The sequence below is a fragment of the Cibotium barometz genome, chromosome 15, assembly GCF_041138505.1.
Source record: "Cibotium barometz isolate CiBa-2024 chromosome 15, ASM4113850v1, whole genome shotgun sequence".
NCBI classification, from domain to species: domain Eukaryota; kingdom Viridiplantae; phylum Streptophyta; class Polypodiopsida; order Cyatheales; family Cibotiaceae; genus Cibotium; species Cibotium barometz.
The window spans coordinates 19,440,145-19,461,854 of NC_141060.1; the positions used below are offsets into that span (position 1 = coordinate 19,440,145).

Sequence of the window (21,710 nt, forward strand, 5' to 3'; positions counted from 1 at the left end):
ACCAAGTAATGATGATACACAGTGCCAGTACGGGTGGTTGTTTGGTCATGGTCTATAATACTTTCAGGTACTAGAACTTCGGAGTCATCCTTGAGGAGAGGCGGATCATCAATAACAGGGTTAACAGGAGTGGGGCCTTCAATAAACTAATGTGGAATGAGTTATGTATCTTCCAGTGAGTGGGAATGCCCAAGTAGAATGCATTTTTATTGATTTGTTGGATAATTGTGAATGGTCCATAAAATCTAGGAGCCAACTTGATCTTAGAATGCTTGGCAATATTCTTTAAGCATCTTTTCTCTATGCGAAGACAAATTTTGCAATGTCTTGTTTCATGTTAGGCCATGTCGAGAGGATAAGCTGTCATTCTCTCTCTCTCTCTCTCTCTCTATATAGAGAGAGAGAGAGAGAGAGAGAGAGAGAGAGAACTAAGCTCCGCCCAAGCCGATTGGAAGAAGGAATGACAGCAAATAAACTGAAATAAAAATTTTAAAGTTTTTAAAATGTGATGTACGCTAAAAAAAAGAAGAACATTTGTTGCCTTTTTGCCATCGTCGAATGGAAGGAGAAAAAGATGTTGCTGCGCCCTGCAGAAATCACCCGCCGCCAAGAAAGAAAAATTTGGAGGAGAAAAAAAAAATATTTTGCATTAAGCTTTAACTAAAGCTTATGCCTTTCAACTGTGTAGCCCAATAGGGTCAAATCCCTTTAAAAAAAAAGAGAGCCTTAACAAGCCTCTCTATTAACTGAAAACAGCGCAGCTGCAACACCCTCCCATTGATTTCGGCACCATCGCTATGGTGTAAATTAAATTAAAAAGAGTAATATTTTTTTAAATTATTCTCTCATTTTTTGAAAAAAAAAATCATGCAAAGCCATTAGCGCTTTTCTTTTCTTTTCCACTAATTCAAGATTGTGTACCATCCATTATGGAATTCAGACACTGTTACTAGTTTAGTAATCCTATTGTGGGTCTCTATGCTTCTTGCCAAAATCCATTGCACCCACGCTACTCCGTGCACTGATTTGCTCACCAAAAACACACGACACATTAAATCTCGCTTATTTGCCCAACACGATGCGACCACTGCTCCACACTCGCGTGCGTAGCCAATCACGATCATGTGGCAAATGAGTGTACCATAAATATCACTTAAAATATCAAATAGTTCCACAATTCTCATTTCCATAACAATGTTCAACTTCAATGTAGTTCTAGTAACCTTAGAAATTTGTCAATCTAAACCTCCAAGCATGGAAGTTGTTCTTGTTAAGCTTCTCTCCAACAATCTCGTTTATTCCATCATTCAACATCTTTTCTGCAACATAAATTTACCAAAAAATAGCACTCTTGTTTGACCTACACAAACTGGTGTATTCTTTGCACAGCAGCGGTACTATACTGTACCCAAACTGTCACAACCAGTGACAGTTTGGGTACATACAAACTGTCACAACCAGTGACCTCAATTGGCATACATACACCCAATGACAATTTTAAGACCTCTTTGTAGCACACAGTGTCTGCACAACCAATCTCCCTTCCTGTAGTTCCAAAAACAGAGTTCTGTCGCCACCGCCAGAGAATCAAAACTTACCCGCAGTGCCCGTGAACTCTTGCGAATTGAAAAACAGAGGTCCAGATGTGCCCGAAACACAATTTCGGCCCAAAAATTTTATCCAATGGATAGTATAGTTGCCTTGTAGCTCTCCTCCGGTGAAGAAAGCTCCTCAATTCAAAGTTCGTTTGCCGGTGCCTCCCGAAGAGCTTCTGACAAGGGTGCAGTAGCCAACACAAAGAGGGAAGAGGAGATGAAGCTCCTACCCTCGTTCCGCTTCTTGTGCTTCTCTTGCTTGCCGCTTAGCCCTTAGCATCATGAACCAGGCTCTGATACCATGAAAAGATGCAGGGGAGGAGAGAGCTTGAGCTCTTGCAAGCACACACACACACTCACACAAACCCTAGAAGAGAACACACAAGGTGAGAGGCTGAAAATTCTTTTTCTTCTTCACACAACAAAAGAGGTCTACAAAGAAGATAAAGTGACTAACATACAAAATAGAGTATATACAAGCGGTCCATAATGTGAACATGCTAAGTGGAGTGGGGGTGTGGACTAGTCGGTGTAGTCGAGCTGTAGAATCTCTGGTGAAGATATGTCGGTGCTAGCTAGACCCGCCCATTGATATAAATATCGAACGGTCATGCAGGCACCTCATGAGTGTCAGCTCATGTTGAGCTTGACATCTCAACACATACATAGGTTGCAAATTTTTATGCCAGTTTACAGCCAAGTGTATGCTCTTCTTTTGATGCTCCAAAGTTAGTATAAGTGAAGAGTTATACACTTGATTACTTAGTCTAATATATAAACTAGCGTATAAGTACGTTTAACCACGTATTTATAATGATATTCTTGAGTACATAGTAACCCAAAAGTTCTTTGTTTTTAACACAAAGATGTCATCTCTTTGTGCATATATGATGCTCAAAATCAAGCACATATGCTTGTCAATGGTCATGAGTATATAATTAATCATATAGATATATATGTTTGTACATGTTTAAGTACATTGTTAAGGTGATTATGATGTGTTTAATGCAGTACCAAATCATCCCCCAAACACAATTCTCTTTCTCATGAGATTTAGCCTCACCACCATGTGTATATGATGCTCATCAATTAGGTGTACATGATGTTGATGTTTTGCTATGCTATGTGAGCTTTTGAACATCTTCTTCTAATGCTATTCTCAAATCCCACTTCCTCTTCAGAATTCTACATGGTATCAGAGCTAGGTTCTTGCTTATTCCCTTTTCCACTAGAGCTAACCTTGCCCATGCTTCTTCTCATACCCACATTGTGAGTGATTTGTGAGTTGTGTGCGTTTTATGTGAGAGTGATTTGTGAGGTGAGTGATTCACATTGAGAGAAGAGAGGAAAGTTTGACAAACATGTATAAGCAGGTACAAGATCGCAAAAACATGCAACATGATAATGCCACCATGAAGAAGCTGAATAACATCAATTATCATACTTGGAGATTTAAAATGAAGCTTTATTTGGAGAGCATGGATTTATGGATTTTGATTGAGGGTGATGATATATTTCAGCCACAAGGATCCAGGCATTGGCTACAAATGAAGTAAGTGGCACATAGGCCTGCTACTATGGCAACTTTTGAAGGACAAAGGAAGGAGTGGGAGATCAAGAACAAGAAAGTGATTTATCTAATAACTATGTTTTTATCTTCAAACCATCATACCACATATAGAAGAGTATGCTACAGCAAGGGAGATGTGGCTTGCTTTGGCAAATATTTATGAGCATACATCTCAAAGGTAAGAAAGCTTTAACTGAGGAAAACCAAAGAGGTGACTGAAACCGAGCTAGAGAGACAAAACCGAGCGACTCCCATTGAAAATGTAATTTTTGAATCGAGTAACTATTAAACAGAGACACAACACTCCTATTCAGCACACAACAGTGAGTACACAGAGATAAAGTGAATGGCAACATTGCTCTTGTTCAATGTATTACTTCCAAAATTAGTGCAAGTACACTATAGATAATTGCTCGACACAAAGCTACAACCTCCTAAGAATTAGTACAAGTACACTATAGAGTAATTGGTCAACACAAAGCTACGACCTCCTAAGAACTATGACTATAGTATGTTTCACATCATTGATTATCCACTAGCGTGTGAGCTCACTACGGCATGTAACTTCTGCAATCTTCAGCTAGTGCCCCCACCACTCACCTTGCACCATTCTTTTAAGCTCAATATTCTTGATCTTGACAATAGCTACTCTGGTGGTGGTTACATCTCGCCACCTTCACACGTGCAGTACCGAGGTGGTGTTCATATCGTGGAAGGTGGTCAGACTGAGTGCTCTGTCGCCACTGAGGTGTTGGGAACAACATCTACTCAATGCAAGGCATCGGTCTCAAGGTACCATCACTAGTAACCCAGAGCCCTACCAAGATCCTATATAGTGATAGTTATCTTCTTGGTCTTTTTTGTGTTTTTATTTTTATTTTTTTATTATTAGTTTCTTCTTCTTCTTTTTGGGTTTTATTTTTCACCTATAACAACTGAGCTAAAGGTTACTAAAATCTGAGTGGGACTACTTCATATACTCCATCGACATAATTTAAGATCAGTCATGGGTAGGTAGTAACATAACTAAATCTAAGAAAGATTATGGAAGTGGAACTTAGAAAGAAAACTTTACCCAACCATAAGGTCTTTTAGTTCTATGAATGCATGTAATGATGTGCAAGAACAGTTTCAAAGTTGAGAGTGAGTTAGGATTCACCTGAGCAAGTGGAAAAATTTGGTCCATATTAAGGTTGCACATCCACTGCAAGTTGTAAATCTGGATCTAGTTTCAAAGTTGAGAGTGAGTTAGGATTCACCTGAGCAAGTGGAAAAATCTGGTCCATATGTTGTAAATCTGGATCTAGTCTACACAACTGCACCTCAATAACATGTAAATCAGACTCATCTAGCAAGCACATCGTTCGATAACCATAGTTCGTAAGCATATTCTGATTCAACATCACTAGGTTGATTTTCCCCCTCACTTGGGTTTGCTTCATATATATATGTGTCCTCTGCTATAGTAAGCAATGGTCTAAGTGCATCCTCACTATGATATGGCATGGGTACTATATGTAAGTGAGATAAGTAGCTACCATGATCTAAGCTATCTAGGAAATCATCCACCATGCTCTAGAAGGAACAAGGAGTTAGTAACATTACTTCAATAAATGACGGGCTAAGTCCATGAGTTCTTGCCCTCCTACCTTGCTCTACAAGCTACTCATGTGTAGTTAGTTCTATCTTGATAGGGTCCTCCCACTGGGTAATGTAAACTCACATGATCATGTCATTGTGGTGTCTCTCCTACCATGGGCTGCAATAGTCCTATCCCATAGCACCTAAAATAAGTTCTACAGTGCCAACATAAGTAAGATGCTGCATACCACATCATGCTCCTATGTAAAGCATGGTGAAAGGGGAAGAAATTGTAGGTAGAAAAGGTTCAGAAAGGTGGCTCCATAACATCTCTCCCCTAGTAGTACATAAAAATAGCGTGAGTGGGTTTGGAAAGGAGGAATACTTAGCTACCCTCAATACTACCATTCCAGACAATTCAGGTCAAGGATAGGGTCACTCGTATCAATCCATGAAAGGAGGAATACTTAGCTACCCTTGATAGTACCATTCCAGACAATCCAGGTTAGGGTCACTCCCCTAGTGGTACATAAAAATAGCATGAGTGGGTTTGGAAAGGAGGAATACTTAGCTATCGTCGATAGTACCATTCCAGACAATCCGAGTCCACGATAGGGTTGCTCATATCAATCCATGGAAAGTCCATGATCACGGCCTCTAGTCACAATAGAGTCGTTCTTTATTCTTTTGTTTTGACATTACTCTCTCTTGAAAAATAAAAATAAAATTTAATGGTTAGTCGGACATTTAGTATGTGTATATGTGCTATATTGCTGTACATGTTGGTGAAAGCTATATTGTCATGTGATAGCTTTTTCCAATAGGCTCCCTCTTGATATGGACATGAACTTTGTCAAGGAGCAAAATGTGGAGGGTAAAAGTAATGATATTAGCATAAGTCCCCCCTTCTTGCTTTCTATATTGTTGTACATGTTGGTGCAAGCTATATTGTCATGGGGTAGCTTTTTCCAATAGGCTTCCTCTTGATATGGACATGAGCTTTGTTGGGGAGCAAAACGTGGAGGGTAAAAGTAATGATATTAGCATAAGTCTCCCTTCCTGCTTTCTATCATACCTTGACCTCGGGATTGTAGGTTTTTTGTAACAATCCCTTCCAACTATGCTCCATCAGTGTTTGTTGGCTAGGATCACCCTTTGTTACTTGTTGTGGCATGTCAATTTTAATGGTGTAAAGGGCTCTCATAAGATCGGATGGAGCTTATGGGTTCTTAGAGAGGTGTGGACATTGATGTAAGAACTTGTTGAGTAGTATGCCTTTGCTTAAGTACTAGGTTCTCTTGAAGTACTTGTGAAAAGGGAGGCTAAGTAGGCATTGAAGAACTTGTAGAGGTCTCATAGGAACCGGAGGCTTTATCAGAGTCTCATTTTCTTAAGGGGCATGCCATCTTTTGAATAGCTTTTGGAATCCAAATCTTGAGGGATGTTGGCAATGGAGGTATATCAATTTGTCTACTCTGGCATTAGGGTTGGCAGACACTGTTGATTGGCTAACTAAGGTGTTTGTTGATGAGGATTGTAACGCCTCCTACGGCTGCGTCTTCCTCAAGCCGCCATAGCCTAGGCGTGGAGAAGAAGAGAGGGTGGAAGTCGGTTCACCTCCCAACCATATAATGACGAGTTAGGGTTTCTCGTTGGGTTTTATACCACAACCCTGGCCTGTGTCCACACCTCCTAGCCCGGCCGCCCATCTTACTTAAGAGCCGTGCTAACTTAGATGTGTACACACATCGACCAAACCCTAACGCCCATTAACCCCTGAACCCCGCTAGCACTAATAATACTCTCGAGACTCCGGAAGCTATTAACTTATGCTAGGGTTCGACTTCCGTAGGACCATAGTCCTGACATTACTCCCCCCTTCGAAAAGAGTTTTTGTCCTCGAAAACAAAAGTGGGGAAACGTTTCCTCATCACACTAATGTTTTCCCAAGTGGAGCCTTCCTCTGGACGGTCCTTCCACTTGATAAGAGCTTGTTTCCAAACTTGGTGGCGAGTACCTAACATGTGGTAATCCAATACTCTTTCTGGTTCATGAGACAGTATTGGGGGTTCCACATATTCTACCAAGAAAGAATCACCCACACCACCACCCAAAGGGTGTGCCTCACTAACATCATGCATATCATTCTCAAAATCGAAGTGAACATGAGATGGTTCCGCTGAGGCCATGGTATGCACGTGCTTACAAATAGAGAACGGATTACCTTCAAAAGCGAACTCCAATTGAAGCGTCGTAGAAGAATTCCTCTTGCATGCACGGAAATCGAGAAGAAATCACCACTCGAGTCGTCAATCAACACATGCATGCAAAAAAGTGTGTTGCATGTAGCATGTCGTTGAAGATCCGTCCACCAAAAACTTCCAAACTTGGAGCATAGAAAACTCCTCTCACAAATTGAAAGAAGGAAAGTTGAAGGTGAAAAGGTCACTTTCCTTGTAGTTTGTGTCACTTTCCTTGTAGTTTGTGTCCTCCCTTGAAAGAATAAGTAGATCTCTTTTGAAGAGAAGAACAACACAAGTGAAAAGGTGAAGTGGCTAGCACACTTGCCTTGGAGCTTGAGGTGGTGGGTTCAAAACCCCACTCCTTGGATGGTGAAGCCTCCCCCTTGTGCCACTCAAGTAAGGGAGAATTCTCGCGCGCTCGCCAACGGCGCGCCAACGATCGCTCACTGATCGCCTTCGAGGACTGCCGGTCTGCCTTGGTCGCCGCCTTAGGTGGCCGTACGGACGACGGGTAGGCGGCGGCGGCGCTCGCTGTGGACTATTCACGCAGGCGCGGTAGGTTGCGGCTACGCTCGTGTAGGTCACCGTACGGGCGGCGGCTGCGCTCGTTTCTTTTGCTGCGGCGCTGAGCTCTTTCTCGTACAGGTCACGTCGGCCGCCGCTGGCTCTGATACCAGTGTAACGCCTCCGCTACGGCTGCGTCTTCCTCAAGCCGCCATAGCCTAGGCGTGGAGAAGAAGAGAGGGTGGAAGTCGGTTCACCTCCCAACCATATAATGACGAGTTAGGGTTTCTCGTTGGGTTTTATACCAAAACCCTGGCCTGTGTCCACACCTCCTAGCCCGGCCGCCCATCTTACTTAAGAGCCGTGCTAACTTAGATGTGTACACACATCGACCAAACCCTAACGCCCATTAACCCCTGAACCCCGCTAGCACTAATAATACTCTCGAGACTCCGAAAGCTATTAACTTATGCTAGGGCTCGACTTCCGTAGGACCATAGTCCTGACAAGGATATAGACATGTATATCCTCTTTGGCACCCAAACCCATGTGTTACCCTCATAGTAGCCTTGAGCTTTAAGAAGATGACTTGAAATCCATCGAGATGATGTAACCTATGGTTTGGATTGGTTTTTGTTGCGATGGGGCCTTTGAGTTTTTTTACAAGTACGCTGGTGATTGAGAACTAGTGGAGAGGCTTTAGGGACCCATTTAAGGGTAGGTTGTGACTTTCTATGCTGATGCCCTAGTGGTAGTTGGTTTGGTATGAAGGTAGATGCATATGTTGAGCTTGAAGATAAATAACCTTGTGGTGGTGAAGTGGATGTTGATGGGGAGGGAACGACATGGGATCATGTTAATGTTGAGGCTTTGTTATTGTAGCATTCAAATGCTTGTTTGCTGGTCCAACGCATTTGATGTGGAGGCAATTTTCGTGGAGTGTAAAAGTGTAAAAGTGTAGTAATTTTCGTGGAGTGTAAAAGTATACCAATTCTTTCATTGGGATACGTTGTTTTTTCTTTTGACATGTAGCTAATAAGAATAGTTTATCAGCATTAGGTTCCAGTCGTGATTTTACCTTATGGGGGACTGCAAGGACCCTTGAGATTTTGCAATAGGCATGTTTTCCTTTGAATTCAGCATCATGGATAATTTTGTATTCTTAAAGAACAACTCCTCTTTACAACATGGCTATTTAACAAGGGCCAATGTGTTGCAAACATTTGTTGAAATAATTACGGTTTGAATAGCAGCCTCCTCCAGTGTAGAATGTTTATAGATTGCTTGTACAATAGGGTGTTGAATAACTAGATTCTAGATTTCCTATCTCACTTTTGTAACAATGCCTTCAGTCCTCTACTTGAAAGCTTTCAAACCATCAGAGGAGATTTTTTGCTTTTTTCATCAAGAGCATGTAGCACTCCACTGTCACCCTTCATACATTTCTTCTCCTCCCCTTGTTTCCTCTTCCTTTCTCTCTCATACTGCCTAATGACAGTAAAAGCGTATGGGTCCTGAGAGTTGGGATTCATCATCTGTAATGGATCCCTTCTGCAATCTTCTATTGCTAACTGTCTGCAAACATACATACGTTATGATAATTAGTCAGGGAAATAGCCAAGATATCAAGCATGTCTTCTAACAAATAGAAGTTATAGATATTTACCTCCATTGGACACATTCTTTGCATTACAATGACACCTACCTAATCAAATGCTAATGCAAGATTTTCCATATCTTTGTTGAGAGGGAAAGAGTGGAGAACATGGAGAGGATGAGGGAGGAAGGGAAGGGAGAGGGTGGGATGGGGGGGGCGGGGTGGGAGGAGAGAGAGTGGGTCATAGAGACGTGTGTGTGTGTGCGCACTTGTGTGAGAGAGGGAGAGAGAGAGCATGACAGGGAAAGGGATGGAGCTAAGGCACATGTCCACGTTATGGCATAGCTGAATACTAATATTTTAAAGGTACTATTTTTTAACTTTGGAAAGGGAGGGAATGACACGTGCAAATACATTTGAATTTCAAAAAGGAGAATGTGGGATGTTTTAAAATATAGCTAACAAGAATTTCTCATTAGCAATATCAGACCACATTTTTAGTGCACATTAACATGCTTACACCCTTTTCTATACACTACTAGAAATTCTAATGGCATATAATTTCACCAACCAATGGATAATCAAACTTAGATTTGATGTTCTCATATAGGAACTTGCACTTGTCATGGCATGAGGGTTCTTTTAGCTTCCTCCACTTGGTGAAATAATTTCTACTACAATGATGTAGTGAGATCATGAATTTCTTATGACTAGATTAATAGGTCCCACAAAATCCATTTCATGTTTCTCAAAAAGTCATTGGGTATCAATAGCACCTTGTCTTTTTACTAAGGTATTGCAAATCATCACAACCCTTAATAAATTTTGCTATACTACCAAAAAATGTTGGCCACACTAATCTTGCTTACATAACATTTTATGAAGTGGTCTTTGCTTTATAATGTTCTCCTACTACTACACCTTAGTGTGCTTGTTCTAAAACATTAACAAAATATTCTCCTACTACACATAAGTGTGCTTGTTCTAAAACATTAACAAAATTATCTTCCTACATGCATCCACATAAATCATCATTATTTTTCAACTTTCATTGTTGCCTTGTAATCAATTGATAATTGGTCTTAATCCATGCAGATACTATTCTTGAACATAGTGGGACCAAGAATCACCCCATGTTAAACTTAAAATTGGCACTTAAGAGGATTCAAGGATATATAATATAATTGACACATTAATAATAACTTTCTCATGCAAGTTTAATGCTCTTTCCATCATAAGTGAACACAAAGGTCATCAATGAAAATCTCAAGGATTTTGCAGGATATTCTTTGTAAGATATACACATCAAATTGGTTAAACTGAAAGGCATAACATTATAGGCATTGATTTTCCATCATGGGGGACAAAAACCATTTTATGTTAATCCTCTCGGGCATGTGATACTTTGTTATATCCTAAGAAGATAAGTTGTATGCTTCTTTTCCTACTACTCGATTATAAACAGTGGTGAAAAAGAAAGGCAACCGTATGTAGCCAAATGTGGTTAACATATGCCCCTCCCTAATTCAAATTCCATCAAGAATCAACATAAGAAGCACTAAACCAAATATTATTTTGATGAATATCTACTTTTAGATTAAGCTGGAGGATTATGAGCAAATATTGTAGTGCCATTTCCTTGCATATGAAAAAAAATGATATAATAATATAATAAATCATTGTTGGAAATTGGTGGCCACTTGCCGAGAGGTCACCCACTTGTGCCGAGAGGTCACCCATCCCAATAGTGTTTACACCATTGCGCACTTAGCCTCCACCACTCTGTTCATTTCCAAGCCATGAAAATTACAGGAGGAGGGATGATAATGACCCTATTCTTCTATTTTTTTATGTATGATCTCATTATCTGTGGCACTATGCATGTGGTATGTAGACGACCAGGACCATGACCTTCCAACACCCTCCCTCGTGGCCAAGACATAGGGTACCCAGAGGCTCTAACGACACTTGGCTCAGATGTTTTCCTGCTCTCACAAAGATGTCATTCGGCTATTCTAGCATATGCCCACCTACTCTAGGCATACCAGCACAACATAGACTTCTTAGTCAAACACGCATTTGGCCTTTGTGTAGCTCCACCGAGAGGAATCAGCAAGTTGACTAGCTCCACTAACAACATTCCCCAACATGCCCACACTGGCTCTGATACCATGTTGGAAATTGGGGGCCACTTCCTAGGAGGTCACCCATCCCAGTAGTGTTCACGCCACTGTGCACTTAACCTCCACCACTCTATACCCTTTCAAGCCACGAACATTGGTGGAGGAGGGATGATAATGGCCCTAGTATTTTATTATTTATATATGATCTCATTATTACCATGGCACTATGCATGTGGTATGTAGACGGCCATGCCATGACCTTCCAACAATCTCAATGTAACATAATAACGATAGCAATGCAATGAAGAAAAGCAAGACACCACGATACTTACAAGACATGGTGGAAGATAAGAAGTGTAGTATGATTCACCTTTTATGAACTTTAGGGGTTCACAATGTGTGTGTGTGTGTGTGTGTGAGAGAGAGAGAGAGAGAGAGAGAGAGAGAGAGAGAGAGAGAGAGAGAGAGAGAGAGAGAGAGAGAGAGAGAGAGAGAGAGAATATAATTTAAGAAAATGAATGGCTTAGTAGAGTGGTTCTTTTTGTTTTGTTTTTTTTAATAAAAGGGTGTTAATAATGAACAAGAGAGATGCATGTCCATGTGTGTGTGTGTGTGTGTGTGTGTGTGTGTGTGTGTGTGTGTGAGAGAGAGAGAGAGAGAGAGAGAGAGAGAGAGAGAGAGAGAGAGAGAGAGAGAGAGAGAGAGAGAATATGAACAAGAGAGATGCATGTCCATGTGTGTGTGTGTGTGTGTGTGAGAGAGAGAGAGAGAGAGAGAGAGAGAGAGAGAGAGAGAGAGAGAGAGAGAGAGAGAGAGAATATGATCTAAGAAAATGAATGGCTTAGTAGAGTGGTTCTTTTTGTTTTGTTTTGTTTTTTTAATAAAAGGGCATTAATGAACAAGAGAGATGCATGTCCATGGTCACCCAGTTCATTGATACCCCCAACAAATGGTGGAAGTGCACAAAAATTCAAAATCACCATGCACTTTACATTATGAAAATTAAATGAACAAGGGCTCAACATAGTTTCATCTTTGATAATCAAATTCATAGGATGGAAGTGCACAAAAATTCAAAATCACCATGCACTTTACATTATGAAAATCAAATGAACAAGGGCTCAACACAGTTTCAGCTTTGATAATCAAATTAATAGGATAAATTTGAATCTAGTATTGGAATCTATTAGTTCCCACCCATCCCATTTCCAACCATGACTCCCTCATAATAGATAGATTAGAATATTCTTCCCCACCTATCCCATTTCCAATGATGACTCCCTCATAATAGAAGCACCATCAATGAGATGGCTATTGAATCATTAGGCCTTGTATTTGACATACGCTGAAGTAAGTACTTAGCTGCTATCAGTATGAGAGATGATGTCAAGATAATGCACAAATGCTCTAGGGTAGATGTGCAATAAGTAATAGGGCATGCTGTAAAAGACATGCGACTCTCTTTTCCAGGATTCCACGAAGCAACAATAAGCTTTCTATAAAACTCATACACCTAATTTTATTATTATTTTTATAATAGGTAAGCCTAGTGTATGAACACCACATCGATGCAAGAGTGTGTGGCTAGATTCTCAAGGATTCCATGAAGCAAAAAAATGGGTTTTCTATAAAACTCATGTATCTAATTGTTTTTTATTTTTAAGTATAATATCTTGAAAGTGAAGTGCCACTTTGAAGTGTTTACACCTTTCTTTTTTTCTTCTTTTTGGAAAGGGAAAATTCCACCCTCTTTTGTTAGTGGGAGAATGGGATACCCATTAGAAAACATATTGGAAAAACACCTCACTATCCTTTGGCATGGCAAAGCCTAAAGTTATTAAAAGAATAGAGCAGAAATAAAGAAAAGAAGAGGGGAAGGTAAGAACATGGGAAGACACAAGAAGAAGAGGAAGAAGAAGAAGAAGAAGAAGAAGAAGAAGAAGAAGAAGAAGAAGAAGAGAACATGAAAAAGAGGAGAGAAGAGAGAAGAGGAAAAAAAAGAAGAGAGAAGAGGAAAAAACTAATGTGATGAAAAAGAAGAAGGAGAAGGAGAGGAGGAGAAGAAGAAGAAGAAGAAGAAGGAGAGAAGAGAAGAGAAGAGAAGAAGGAGAAGAAGGAGAGAAGAAGAAAAAAGAGAAGAGGAAGAGGAAGAGGAAGAACAAGAACAAGAAGAAGAAGAGGAGGAAGAAGAAGAAGAAGAGGAGGAGGAGGAGGAGGAGGAGGAGGAAGAAGAAGAAGAAGAGAAGAAGAAGAAGAAGAAGAAGGAGAAGGAGAATAAAGAGAAGAAGAAGAACAAATAAAGAAAGAAACATGGGAGAAAGAGAAAGAAAGTAATGGAGGAAAATAAAGAAAGAAAGAATATAAAGAGAATATAAAAAAAGAAAAGAAGAGGGGAAAGTAAGAAAAAGGGAAAGTAAGAAACAAAGCAACGGAGGAAAATAAAAGAATGAAAGAACAGAATGGGAGCATAAATAAAGAGAAGAAGAAGGGGAAAGAAAGAAAAGGGAAGAAAAGGAGAAAGAAATAAAGGAAGCCAAAAAAATGAAACACGCGAAGAGTAGATAGGATTTTCCAAGCTCCATTTACCTTCAAGCTCATGACATTCTAGGATGAAGAGGAGGAAATACCATCTCATGCTAGGATTTTCCAAGCTCCATTTACCTTCAAGCTCACGACATTCTAGGATGAAGAGGAAGAAGTAGCATCTCATTCTTCATTGGGTCTTCATCGAGTTCATTCACCACTTAGCCAAGTGTGCCCATCATATCGACAACAAAGTGATCTATCAATTTGATGCCTACATCCTTCTTATGATATTTTTTTGGAAGAAAAAGCCACCACCATAAATTTGTTTTTGCAAGAAGCGGGCCACCATATAATTGGGTTACAATTTTTTAGAAGAAGCGGGCCACCATCATCTAACTGGGTTGCAATTTTTTGGAAGAAGCGACCATCTAATTTGGTTATAATTTTTCCATCAGTGCCATCCAGCCAGCTCAAAACATGTGATGAAGCTAATGTCAACATCATAACTTGGTATTTTCCTATTCTCACACCATACCTTGTGCTCTCAAGCCAACCATAAATAGTTCTAGTAGCACAATTATCATGACACCAAAGCTTGCACCCTATTTTTACTCATGTCCCTTCATAGAGTCCTTATTTAAGTTTGACTCAATTGAGCACTTCACTTAAAACATATAGGCACTTACCTAAGCCTAAGGACATAACCCCCACATAAAGAACACATGTACATCAAAGATGTTATAATCTAATCAGGTAAATACACTTCAAAATTTGGTCTCATGGTTCCTCCTTGATCAATCTATTAAGACCATGAGATAAACCAAAGAACTTGATTCCTTGCTAGATGCTATACTAGTATAAAGTGTATATGCACCATACCCTTAGCATTGAAATTGTTCTAGGTATATCTTTAGATAGGGGGTCCATGAAGGGTGAAATCCTAGTCCATAGTATGATCCATCACTTGGATTCCCTTGACAGATGTAAGCATAATAGATTGTTCTCAATAATGCCATTAGCATTCTACTTAACAATCTAACCTTGTCGGAAAACCTACCCCTTCAAGCCTCTTAAAGTATAAACAATATTCTCAAGAAAATTGAACAAATATTGAGGAAAGAAAAAATAAGAGTCAAATAAAGCAAAATAAAAAATTAGAGTTATCACATGGAGAAGAACACCCATGAGCACACCAACACAACCCATGCAAAGCTAGCACCTGCAATATTTTCACTAAAAGGGATTCACACTTCATATGCAGATCTTTCATGAATAAGCACTCACACTCATCAGTAGCACTTGCACCAAAGCCTTGTCACCATCCATTGTGGTACATCTCTAGATGGAGGGACCATGTCCAGCACACACATGGTCCATGTGGTACATGACCCATTGCTTGGGAAGAACCTTGAAATGTGCATGACCCTCCAAGATCTCTCCATTATACTATTCTTCAATAATAACCAACATTACAAAAATCTTACCACCACTGAAGATGTAACACTAAGTATACCATCATGAAAATTTAGAATCGTACCCTACCATACTTAAGAATTTTAGACCACCATCAGTAGTAGCCAATCAAATGCAATTAGTTTGTGTAAGAACCTACAAAGCAAAGGCATGGGCCCCTTTTACCACTTTCCTTCTATTTACATGCCCAAACCACTTATAACCCTAGAGATAAGGCCTCACATTAAGAAATTCTATGCCACCAACACTATATGTATAACCTCGACAAGCCTCCTACCTCAAGGACCAACCAAAATCTATCTCCAATAGGCCCTAAAGCAAGTGAATTAGTCTCTTCCTCCCTGCCACTAAACCTCACAAAAAACACTTCATCATCGGACTACATCTTTGATCATCAACATCCCTCGAGAATTGGCAACATCATCTTCAACACCTGATCTTGGTGACGTAAGGACAAGGTCACCACTAGGAAGGGGTTGTGTTAATAACCACTCTGATTAACATGGGTTTTCCCCACCCACCTTACTATAAGGAGAATCAATGAAAATCTCAAGGGTTTTGCAAGATATTCCTTGTAAGATATACACATCAAATTGGTTAAACTAAAAGGCATAACATTGTAGGCATAGATTTTCCATCATGGGCAAAAACAAATTTATGTTGATCCTCTAGTGTGTTTGATACTTTGTTGTATGCTTCTTTTCTTGTTACTCAATTATAAACGGTGGGTTGGGTGGTATAAAAGAGGCAACCTCATGTAGCCAAATGCGGTTTTCATATCCCCCTCCCTAATTTAGATTCCATCATTAAGAATAGACAAGAAGCACCAAACCAGACATTATTTTGATGAAACTACTTTTAGAGTAAGCTAGAGGATTAGGAGCAAATATTGTAGTGCCATTTCCTTGCATATGAAAAAAATGATATAAGCTATCAAATATGCATGCTAGAACTATTAAACATCACCTCACCCAAATCAACAAATTGGCACAGTTTCAATTCACACATGATATCATGGCTCTCCACACTTAAAATTTTAAAATGTGGAAGTATTTTTTTTCCAAAGAAAAGCCATTATAATAACCCGAAGAAATAATCATTATTTCAAACATTTAGTGCTTGTACATGACATTTAAACAAAGTTTTGAAGTGGTGCATCTCAATGAAATATAATAGTAATTATAATAACAACAAAGCAATCAAGAAAAGCAATGATAATATAATAAAGCAATCTTGATGCATCTTAATGTAATATAATAATGATAGCAACGTAATGAAGAAAAGCAAGACACCACGATACTTACAAGACATGGTGGGAGACAAGAAGTGGAGTACGATTCACCTTTTCTAAACTTTAGGGGTTCACAAAGAGAGAGAGAGAGAGAGAGAGAGAGAGAGAGAGAGAGAGAGAGAGAGAGAGAGATTATGTTAAGAACCTGAATGGCTTAGTAGAGTGGTTCTTTTTGTTTTGTTTTTTTTAAAGAAAAGGATGATAAGAGAGATGCACAAAATGTTTTTTTTTCTTTATGGACAAGAGAGATGCATGTCCATGTTCACCCAATTCATTGGCACACCCAACAAATGCTAGAAGTGCACAAAATTTAAAATTATCATGCACTTCACGTTATGAAAATCAAATGAACAACACAGTTTCAGTTTTGTAACCAATTTCTTAGATAAATTGGAATCTAGTATTGGAATATTAGTCCCCACCCATCCCATTTCCAAACGATGACTCCCTCATCATAGAAGCGACATCAATGAGATGACTATTGAATCCTCACGCCTCGTATTTGACATTAACAAAGAGCCAACGCTGAAGCAAATACTTGGCTGCTACTATTAGTATGAGAGATGATGTCAAGATAATGCACAAATGCTCTAGGGTGGATGTGCAATAAGTAATAGGACATGTTGTAAAAGACATGTGACTCTCTTTTTGATATAAGGTCACTTTGTTGGGATTATTTAGAGCATACTCCCTATGTGTGGAGTTCTTATTAGCTAGAAATAAAAACTCATTGGCTCATTCTTATCTTTTTTCTCAATCAAATGTGCCCTTGGTTTAGCCCATTAACTCTAGCCACCATTTCTTCCAAAAATAATTTATAGCATCAAGAATACCCTTTTTAAAAAAAGAAAGGACTACTTATACTGAGAGGATTCTTTGAGAAAAGTTTAGGCATTCTTAAACTAGCACACTTACCCTGCAATAAATTTTAAGAGCTTTGTATAGAAGAAATTATACCAATCATATGATTTATTCTTTTTGATGTCTATATACAAGTTGCTTGAAAGACTTAAGTTAAAAATAAAACTAGTTGGGTTGACCCATGCTAGGCATGGCCCATGAGTTTTTGTAACTCTACCAAGTGGCATAGAAATATAACCTCTTCCATAGATCTTAAAGTGTTTCCACACTTAAAATAGAATCAACTACTCCATCTTTTCCTTCTTTGCCCATCGTCATAATAGTGTGTAAACACCCTTAATAGTCTTGTCCATAGAAATATAACCTCTTCCATAGCTCTTAAGGTGTTTCTGCACTTAGGATATCCATCGTTGCTAGAGAATCAACTACTCCCTCTTTTCCTTCGTTTTGCCCATCATCATAATAGTGTGTAAACACCCTTAATAGTCTTGTCCATGACTATACATCCTTGCTTGGGATTGTTAGATTCCCTTAACATTTACAATGGGTAAGCCTAGTGTATGAACACCATCATATTGATGCAAACAGAGTAGTGTGTGGTTAGATTCTCGAGGATTCCCACGAAGCCGACGAGCTTTCTATAGAACTCATGTACCTTAATTTTTTTGTAAGATTAATTTTTTAAGTATGATATCTTCAAGGTGAAGTGTTCACACCTTTCTTTTTTAAGTATGATATCTTCAAGGTGAAGTGTTCACACCTTTCTTTTTTTCTTCTTTTTGGAAAGCACTCTCTTCTTTTGATAGTGCGCTAATGGGAGACCCATTAGAACATAAAGGGAAGATACCTCACGATACTTTGGCATGGCAAAGCCTAAACCTATTAAAAGTGTGTTTATGCAATTGTAAGCTATTAACCTTATTGGCGATTTGTGTAATTATAACATAATTAAGTACATCATCAATTCGATCTCCATAGTCAAGCTTGCAAGCTTCTACCTTGAGCTTTCCAAGGTCGTTAGATTAACAATAATTAGGCAGAGATTAGTGCCAATCCGTCTCTTCTAATCGATGGAGCTTTTGGCGCTTGTTGTGGGCATTATTGGTAAATCTCGCCACTAATCATCCTTCATTCTTGTTCAATAGCCTTGTGCAATTCTATCAGAAATCCCAAGAAGTATTTACTGATTTAATTAAGGTTTGTGGGCAGGAAATGCAATCTCTATCATGGTTTTCGCTGCACCATTGTAAGAGCTCTTATGCCATGTTAATTGCAATCAATCCAATCATATTTGCTTAACTATACCAATGTGAAAAAAAGATATGTTTGCAAAGAGCTCTTATGCCATGTTAATTGCAATTAATCCAATCATATTTGCTTAACTATACCAATGTGAAAAAAAGATATGTTTGCAAAGATATGTACATAGTAGTTATTGTCACATGGAAAATTGTGAATGTAATGTTAGTTGTAGTCTTTATTAGAGTATAATAGTGGTGTAGGTGGCTTGATTAGAGACTTGACTGTCACATGGAAAATTGTGAATGTAATGTTAGTTTTAGTCTTTATTAGAGTATAATAGTGGTGTAGGTGGCTTGATTAGAGACTTGATTAGAGGCTAAGTGAAGTGTGTACTTAATTGTTCTAGGAAAACATTCTTTCGAATCATAAGGAAGAGGGACACAGAGGCGTTTTCAGCTGTGCCATATGTGGTGTGTTTATTTAGCCAGATGCTATGGCTCTACTATGGTGTGCTCAATCCCAAGGGGCTCTTGTTGGTGACCATTAGTAGTGTGGGATGTGCTTTTGAAACCTTTTACTTGGCCACCTACATGCTCCTTGCCCCCAAACCACAAGGGGTATGTATCTATTGCCATTACATATCGACATCAAACTCGATTTTTTTGCCTTTGGCTATGCCATTATCTCATCACATGTGTAACATTATTCACATCACATTAAAACCTACCTCAACATAGAAGGTATTTATGTAGAATTGTTCATCACATTAAAAACCCAATCACGTTCAACTTACACCTCACTACCATATAGGGTGCCTATAGCATTATTCTCATTACATTAAAAGCTAATTAATGACATTCAACATTGCCCATAAGAGGGTATAGATAACATTAATCAATGCATTACATCGACACCCAATTGTTTACATTCATAATCACCTACATCTATGTTCTACTTGGCCACCTATATGTTCTACTTGGCCACCTATATGTTCTTTGCCTACAATATTTCTTTATTACCATTGAACAACTAGTATCTATTCACATCATATTAGAACTTATATCAACATAGAGGGCACATGCATTCTTCATGGCAAATAAAACCCAATGTTTGTAATGCCAAAGTTTAAAATGAAAATTTTGAGTTCAATTCCATTATTCAACCCTATCTAATATAAAGTTGCATCACTAGAAAAAGCCCTCATTTCGCTAATTGCATAGAACTAAAATACTAAAAAAAGCACCAGTTGTAAAATTTTTCACTATAAATACCACTAAGGAATCCTTAGTTATGTACTGGATTAACTATAAAACGCTTCATTTTGCATTATATCTAACTTTAGCTCCCTTTGTTTTGGCAGTTGTCCACTCTTAAGCTTCTAAGTGTGAGTCTATTGGCCTTTTCATGTGTGCTTATGGGCACCGTGTTGGGTGCAAGAGGACATAAGCGCTTAATCGTTGTTGGTTTCTTAGGTACCATCAACTCCATTTGCATGTATGCATCTCCCCTTAGCATAATGGTGAGTTCAAGCTCATGCATATATCTTGCCTTTATGTTGTTTTTTTTCCTTTGCATCACAAAAAAACTAATTGAAAATTTTAAAATCTCTTACTCAAGTTTGTAAGTGTTGTTTTCATTTCTATACTTTATTTATGAAACAGAAGCAAGTGATCACAACTAAAAGTGTGGAGTTCATGCCATTCTTTCTATCCCTCTCCCTTTTTCTATGTGGAGGAATTTGGTCAGCATATGCTCTCATTGTCAAGGATCTCTTTATTGGGGTGAGTGCTAGTAGTTTAATTTCATTTTAGTAATTGTGTATACTTTCATTAGTAGCTAATTTCACTCAATATTATCTTTGTTCGCACTACATTCATGATTAGTACCTCTAAATAATAAGACAACTATGTTATTGTAGGTGCCAAATGGAATTGGGTTTCTTCTTGGTACTATTCAATTAGTGCTCTATTTTCTTTTCTACAAAAGAAATCTTGAACACACCAAAGAAACAAGCTTGAGTCCAAAAAACTTTATCAATAAAAGTAATCAAAAGCCTTCCACATCACAAGGTCCACATATTTCAACATGTGTTGGCAACCAAGTAGTTTAAGATATTTCTTGATTGTCACAATATGTATAGCTCCCATGAGATGTGATTTTTCTATGTATCCGCATCAATTGTTGATACACACACACTTTATAGAAAAAGTGGAATGCTAATTCTTTCCTACTCACTTAGAATTTCTTTGAACATGTGAATTCCGAAAAGCCTTTGAAGGCAAGTGCCTCTTTGATAATCAAGAACACATTACTCAAGTTTGTAGGGCTAGAATTGTTCACATATGTTTCCTCACCCTTGCTTGTATCATGAAAGACATATTTATAATAAAAAATATTTCCAGTTGATTCTTGACATGTAACTTTAAGAAAGTGCAATGTCTATCCTTTCCATGGTCATGGTTATGAGAAGAAGAGAAAATAATAGAAATAGCCCTACTATATGTACCTTGTTTTGATAAGTAAATCTTAACCAAGTCTTCAAGATCATAAGCATATACCTTAAACCACGTATCTAAGGTATTGAAATGGCTTGATTAGTTAATTTCACAAGAAGAAAGTAGTTGTATAGACTACCTTGAGAGGAATTTGTGAGAAGAATGGCTTGTTTATTTAATTCCAAAAGAAGCAAGTAGTTGTATATACTAACTTGAGAGGAAGTTGTAAGAATGGTTTTACATGTTTAGAATACCTTGATTATTTAACTTCACAAGAAGAGACAACTAGTTCTACATGTTTACGCTACCTTGAGAGATTTATATTTCAATGGTGAAATGTGTATTCATCACTTTAGAAAATATGCTCAAGAAAATATCACATGTCATTTTGAGAGAGAGAGAGAGAGAGAGAGAGAGAGAGAGAGAGAGAGAGAGAGAGAGAGAGAGAGAGAGAGAGAGAGAGAGGTTTATTAATGTTTTAAGGAGGCAAAATTAACCAATGGGACCGTACACACATTAAAACCATCAAGGTCTTTAAGTAATATTGAAAAAGAAATCACTAAAGATAAAGGAGCTGGTGAGGCATTGGTTAAGAGGTATGCCATTTAA

General features: G+C 38.6%; 1 protein-coding gene across 1 annotated transcript; it reads left to right on the forward strand.

Annotated features, from left to right (window-relative positions):
• The first annotated feature begins 18,223 nt into the window (after positions 1 to 18,223).
• Positions 18,224 to 21,010, forward strand: LOC147631035 (bidirectional sugar transporter SWEET16-like). The gene is made up of 6 exons (XM_086809366.1): positions 18,224 to 18,468; positions 18,574 to 18,610; positions 19,013 to 19,223; positions 19,967 to 20,125; positions 20,268 to 20,387; positions 20,525 to 21,010. Exons 1-6 carry the CDS (start codon positions 18,435 to 18,437, stop codon positions 20,714 to 20,716), a joined length of 753 nt encoding a protein of 250 aa, XP_086665492.1. The 5' UTR covers positions 18,224 to 18,434; the 3' UTR covers positions 20,717 to 21,010.
• The last annotated feature ends 700 nt before the right edge of the window (positions 21,011 to 21,710 follow it).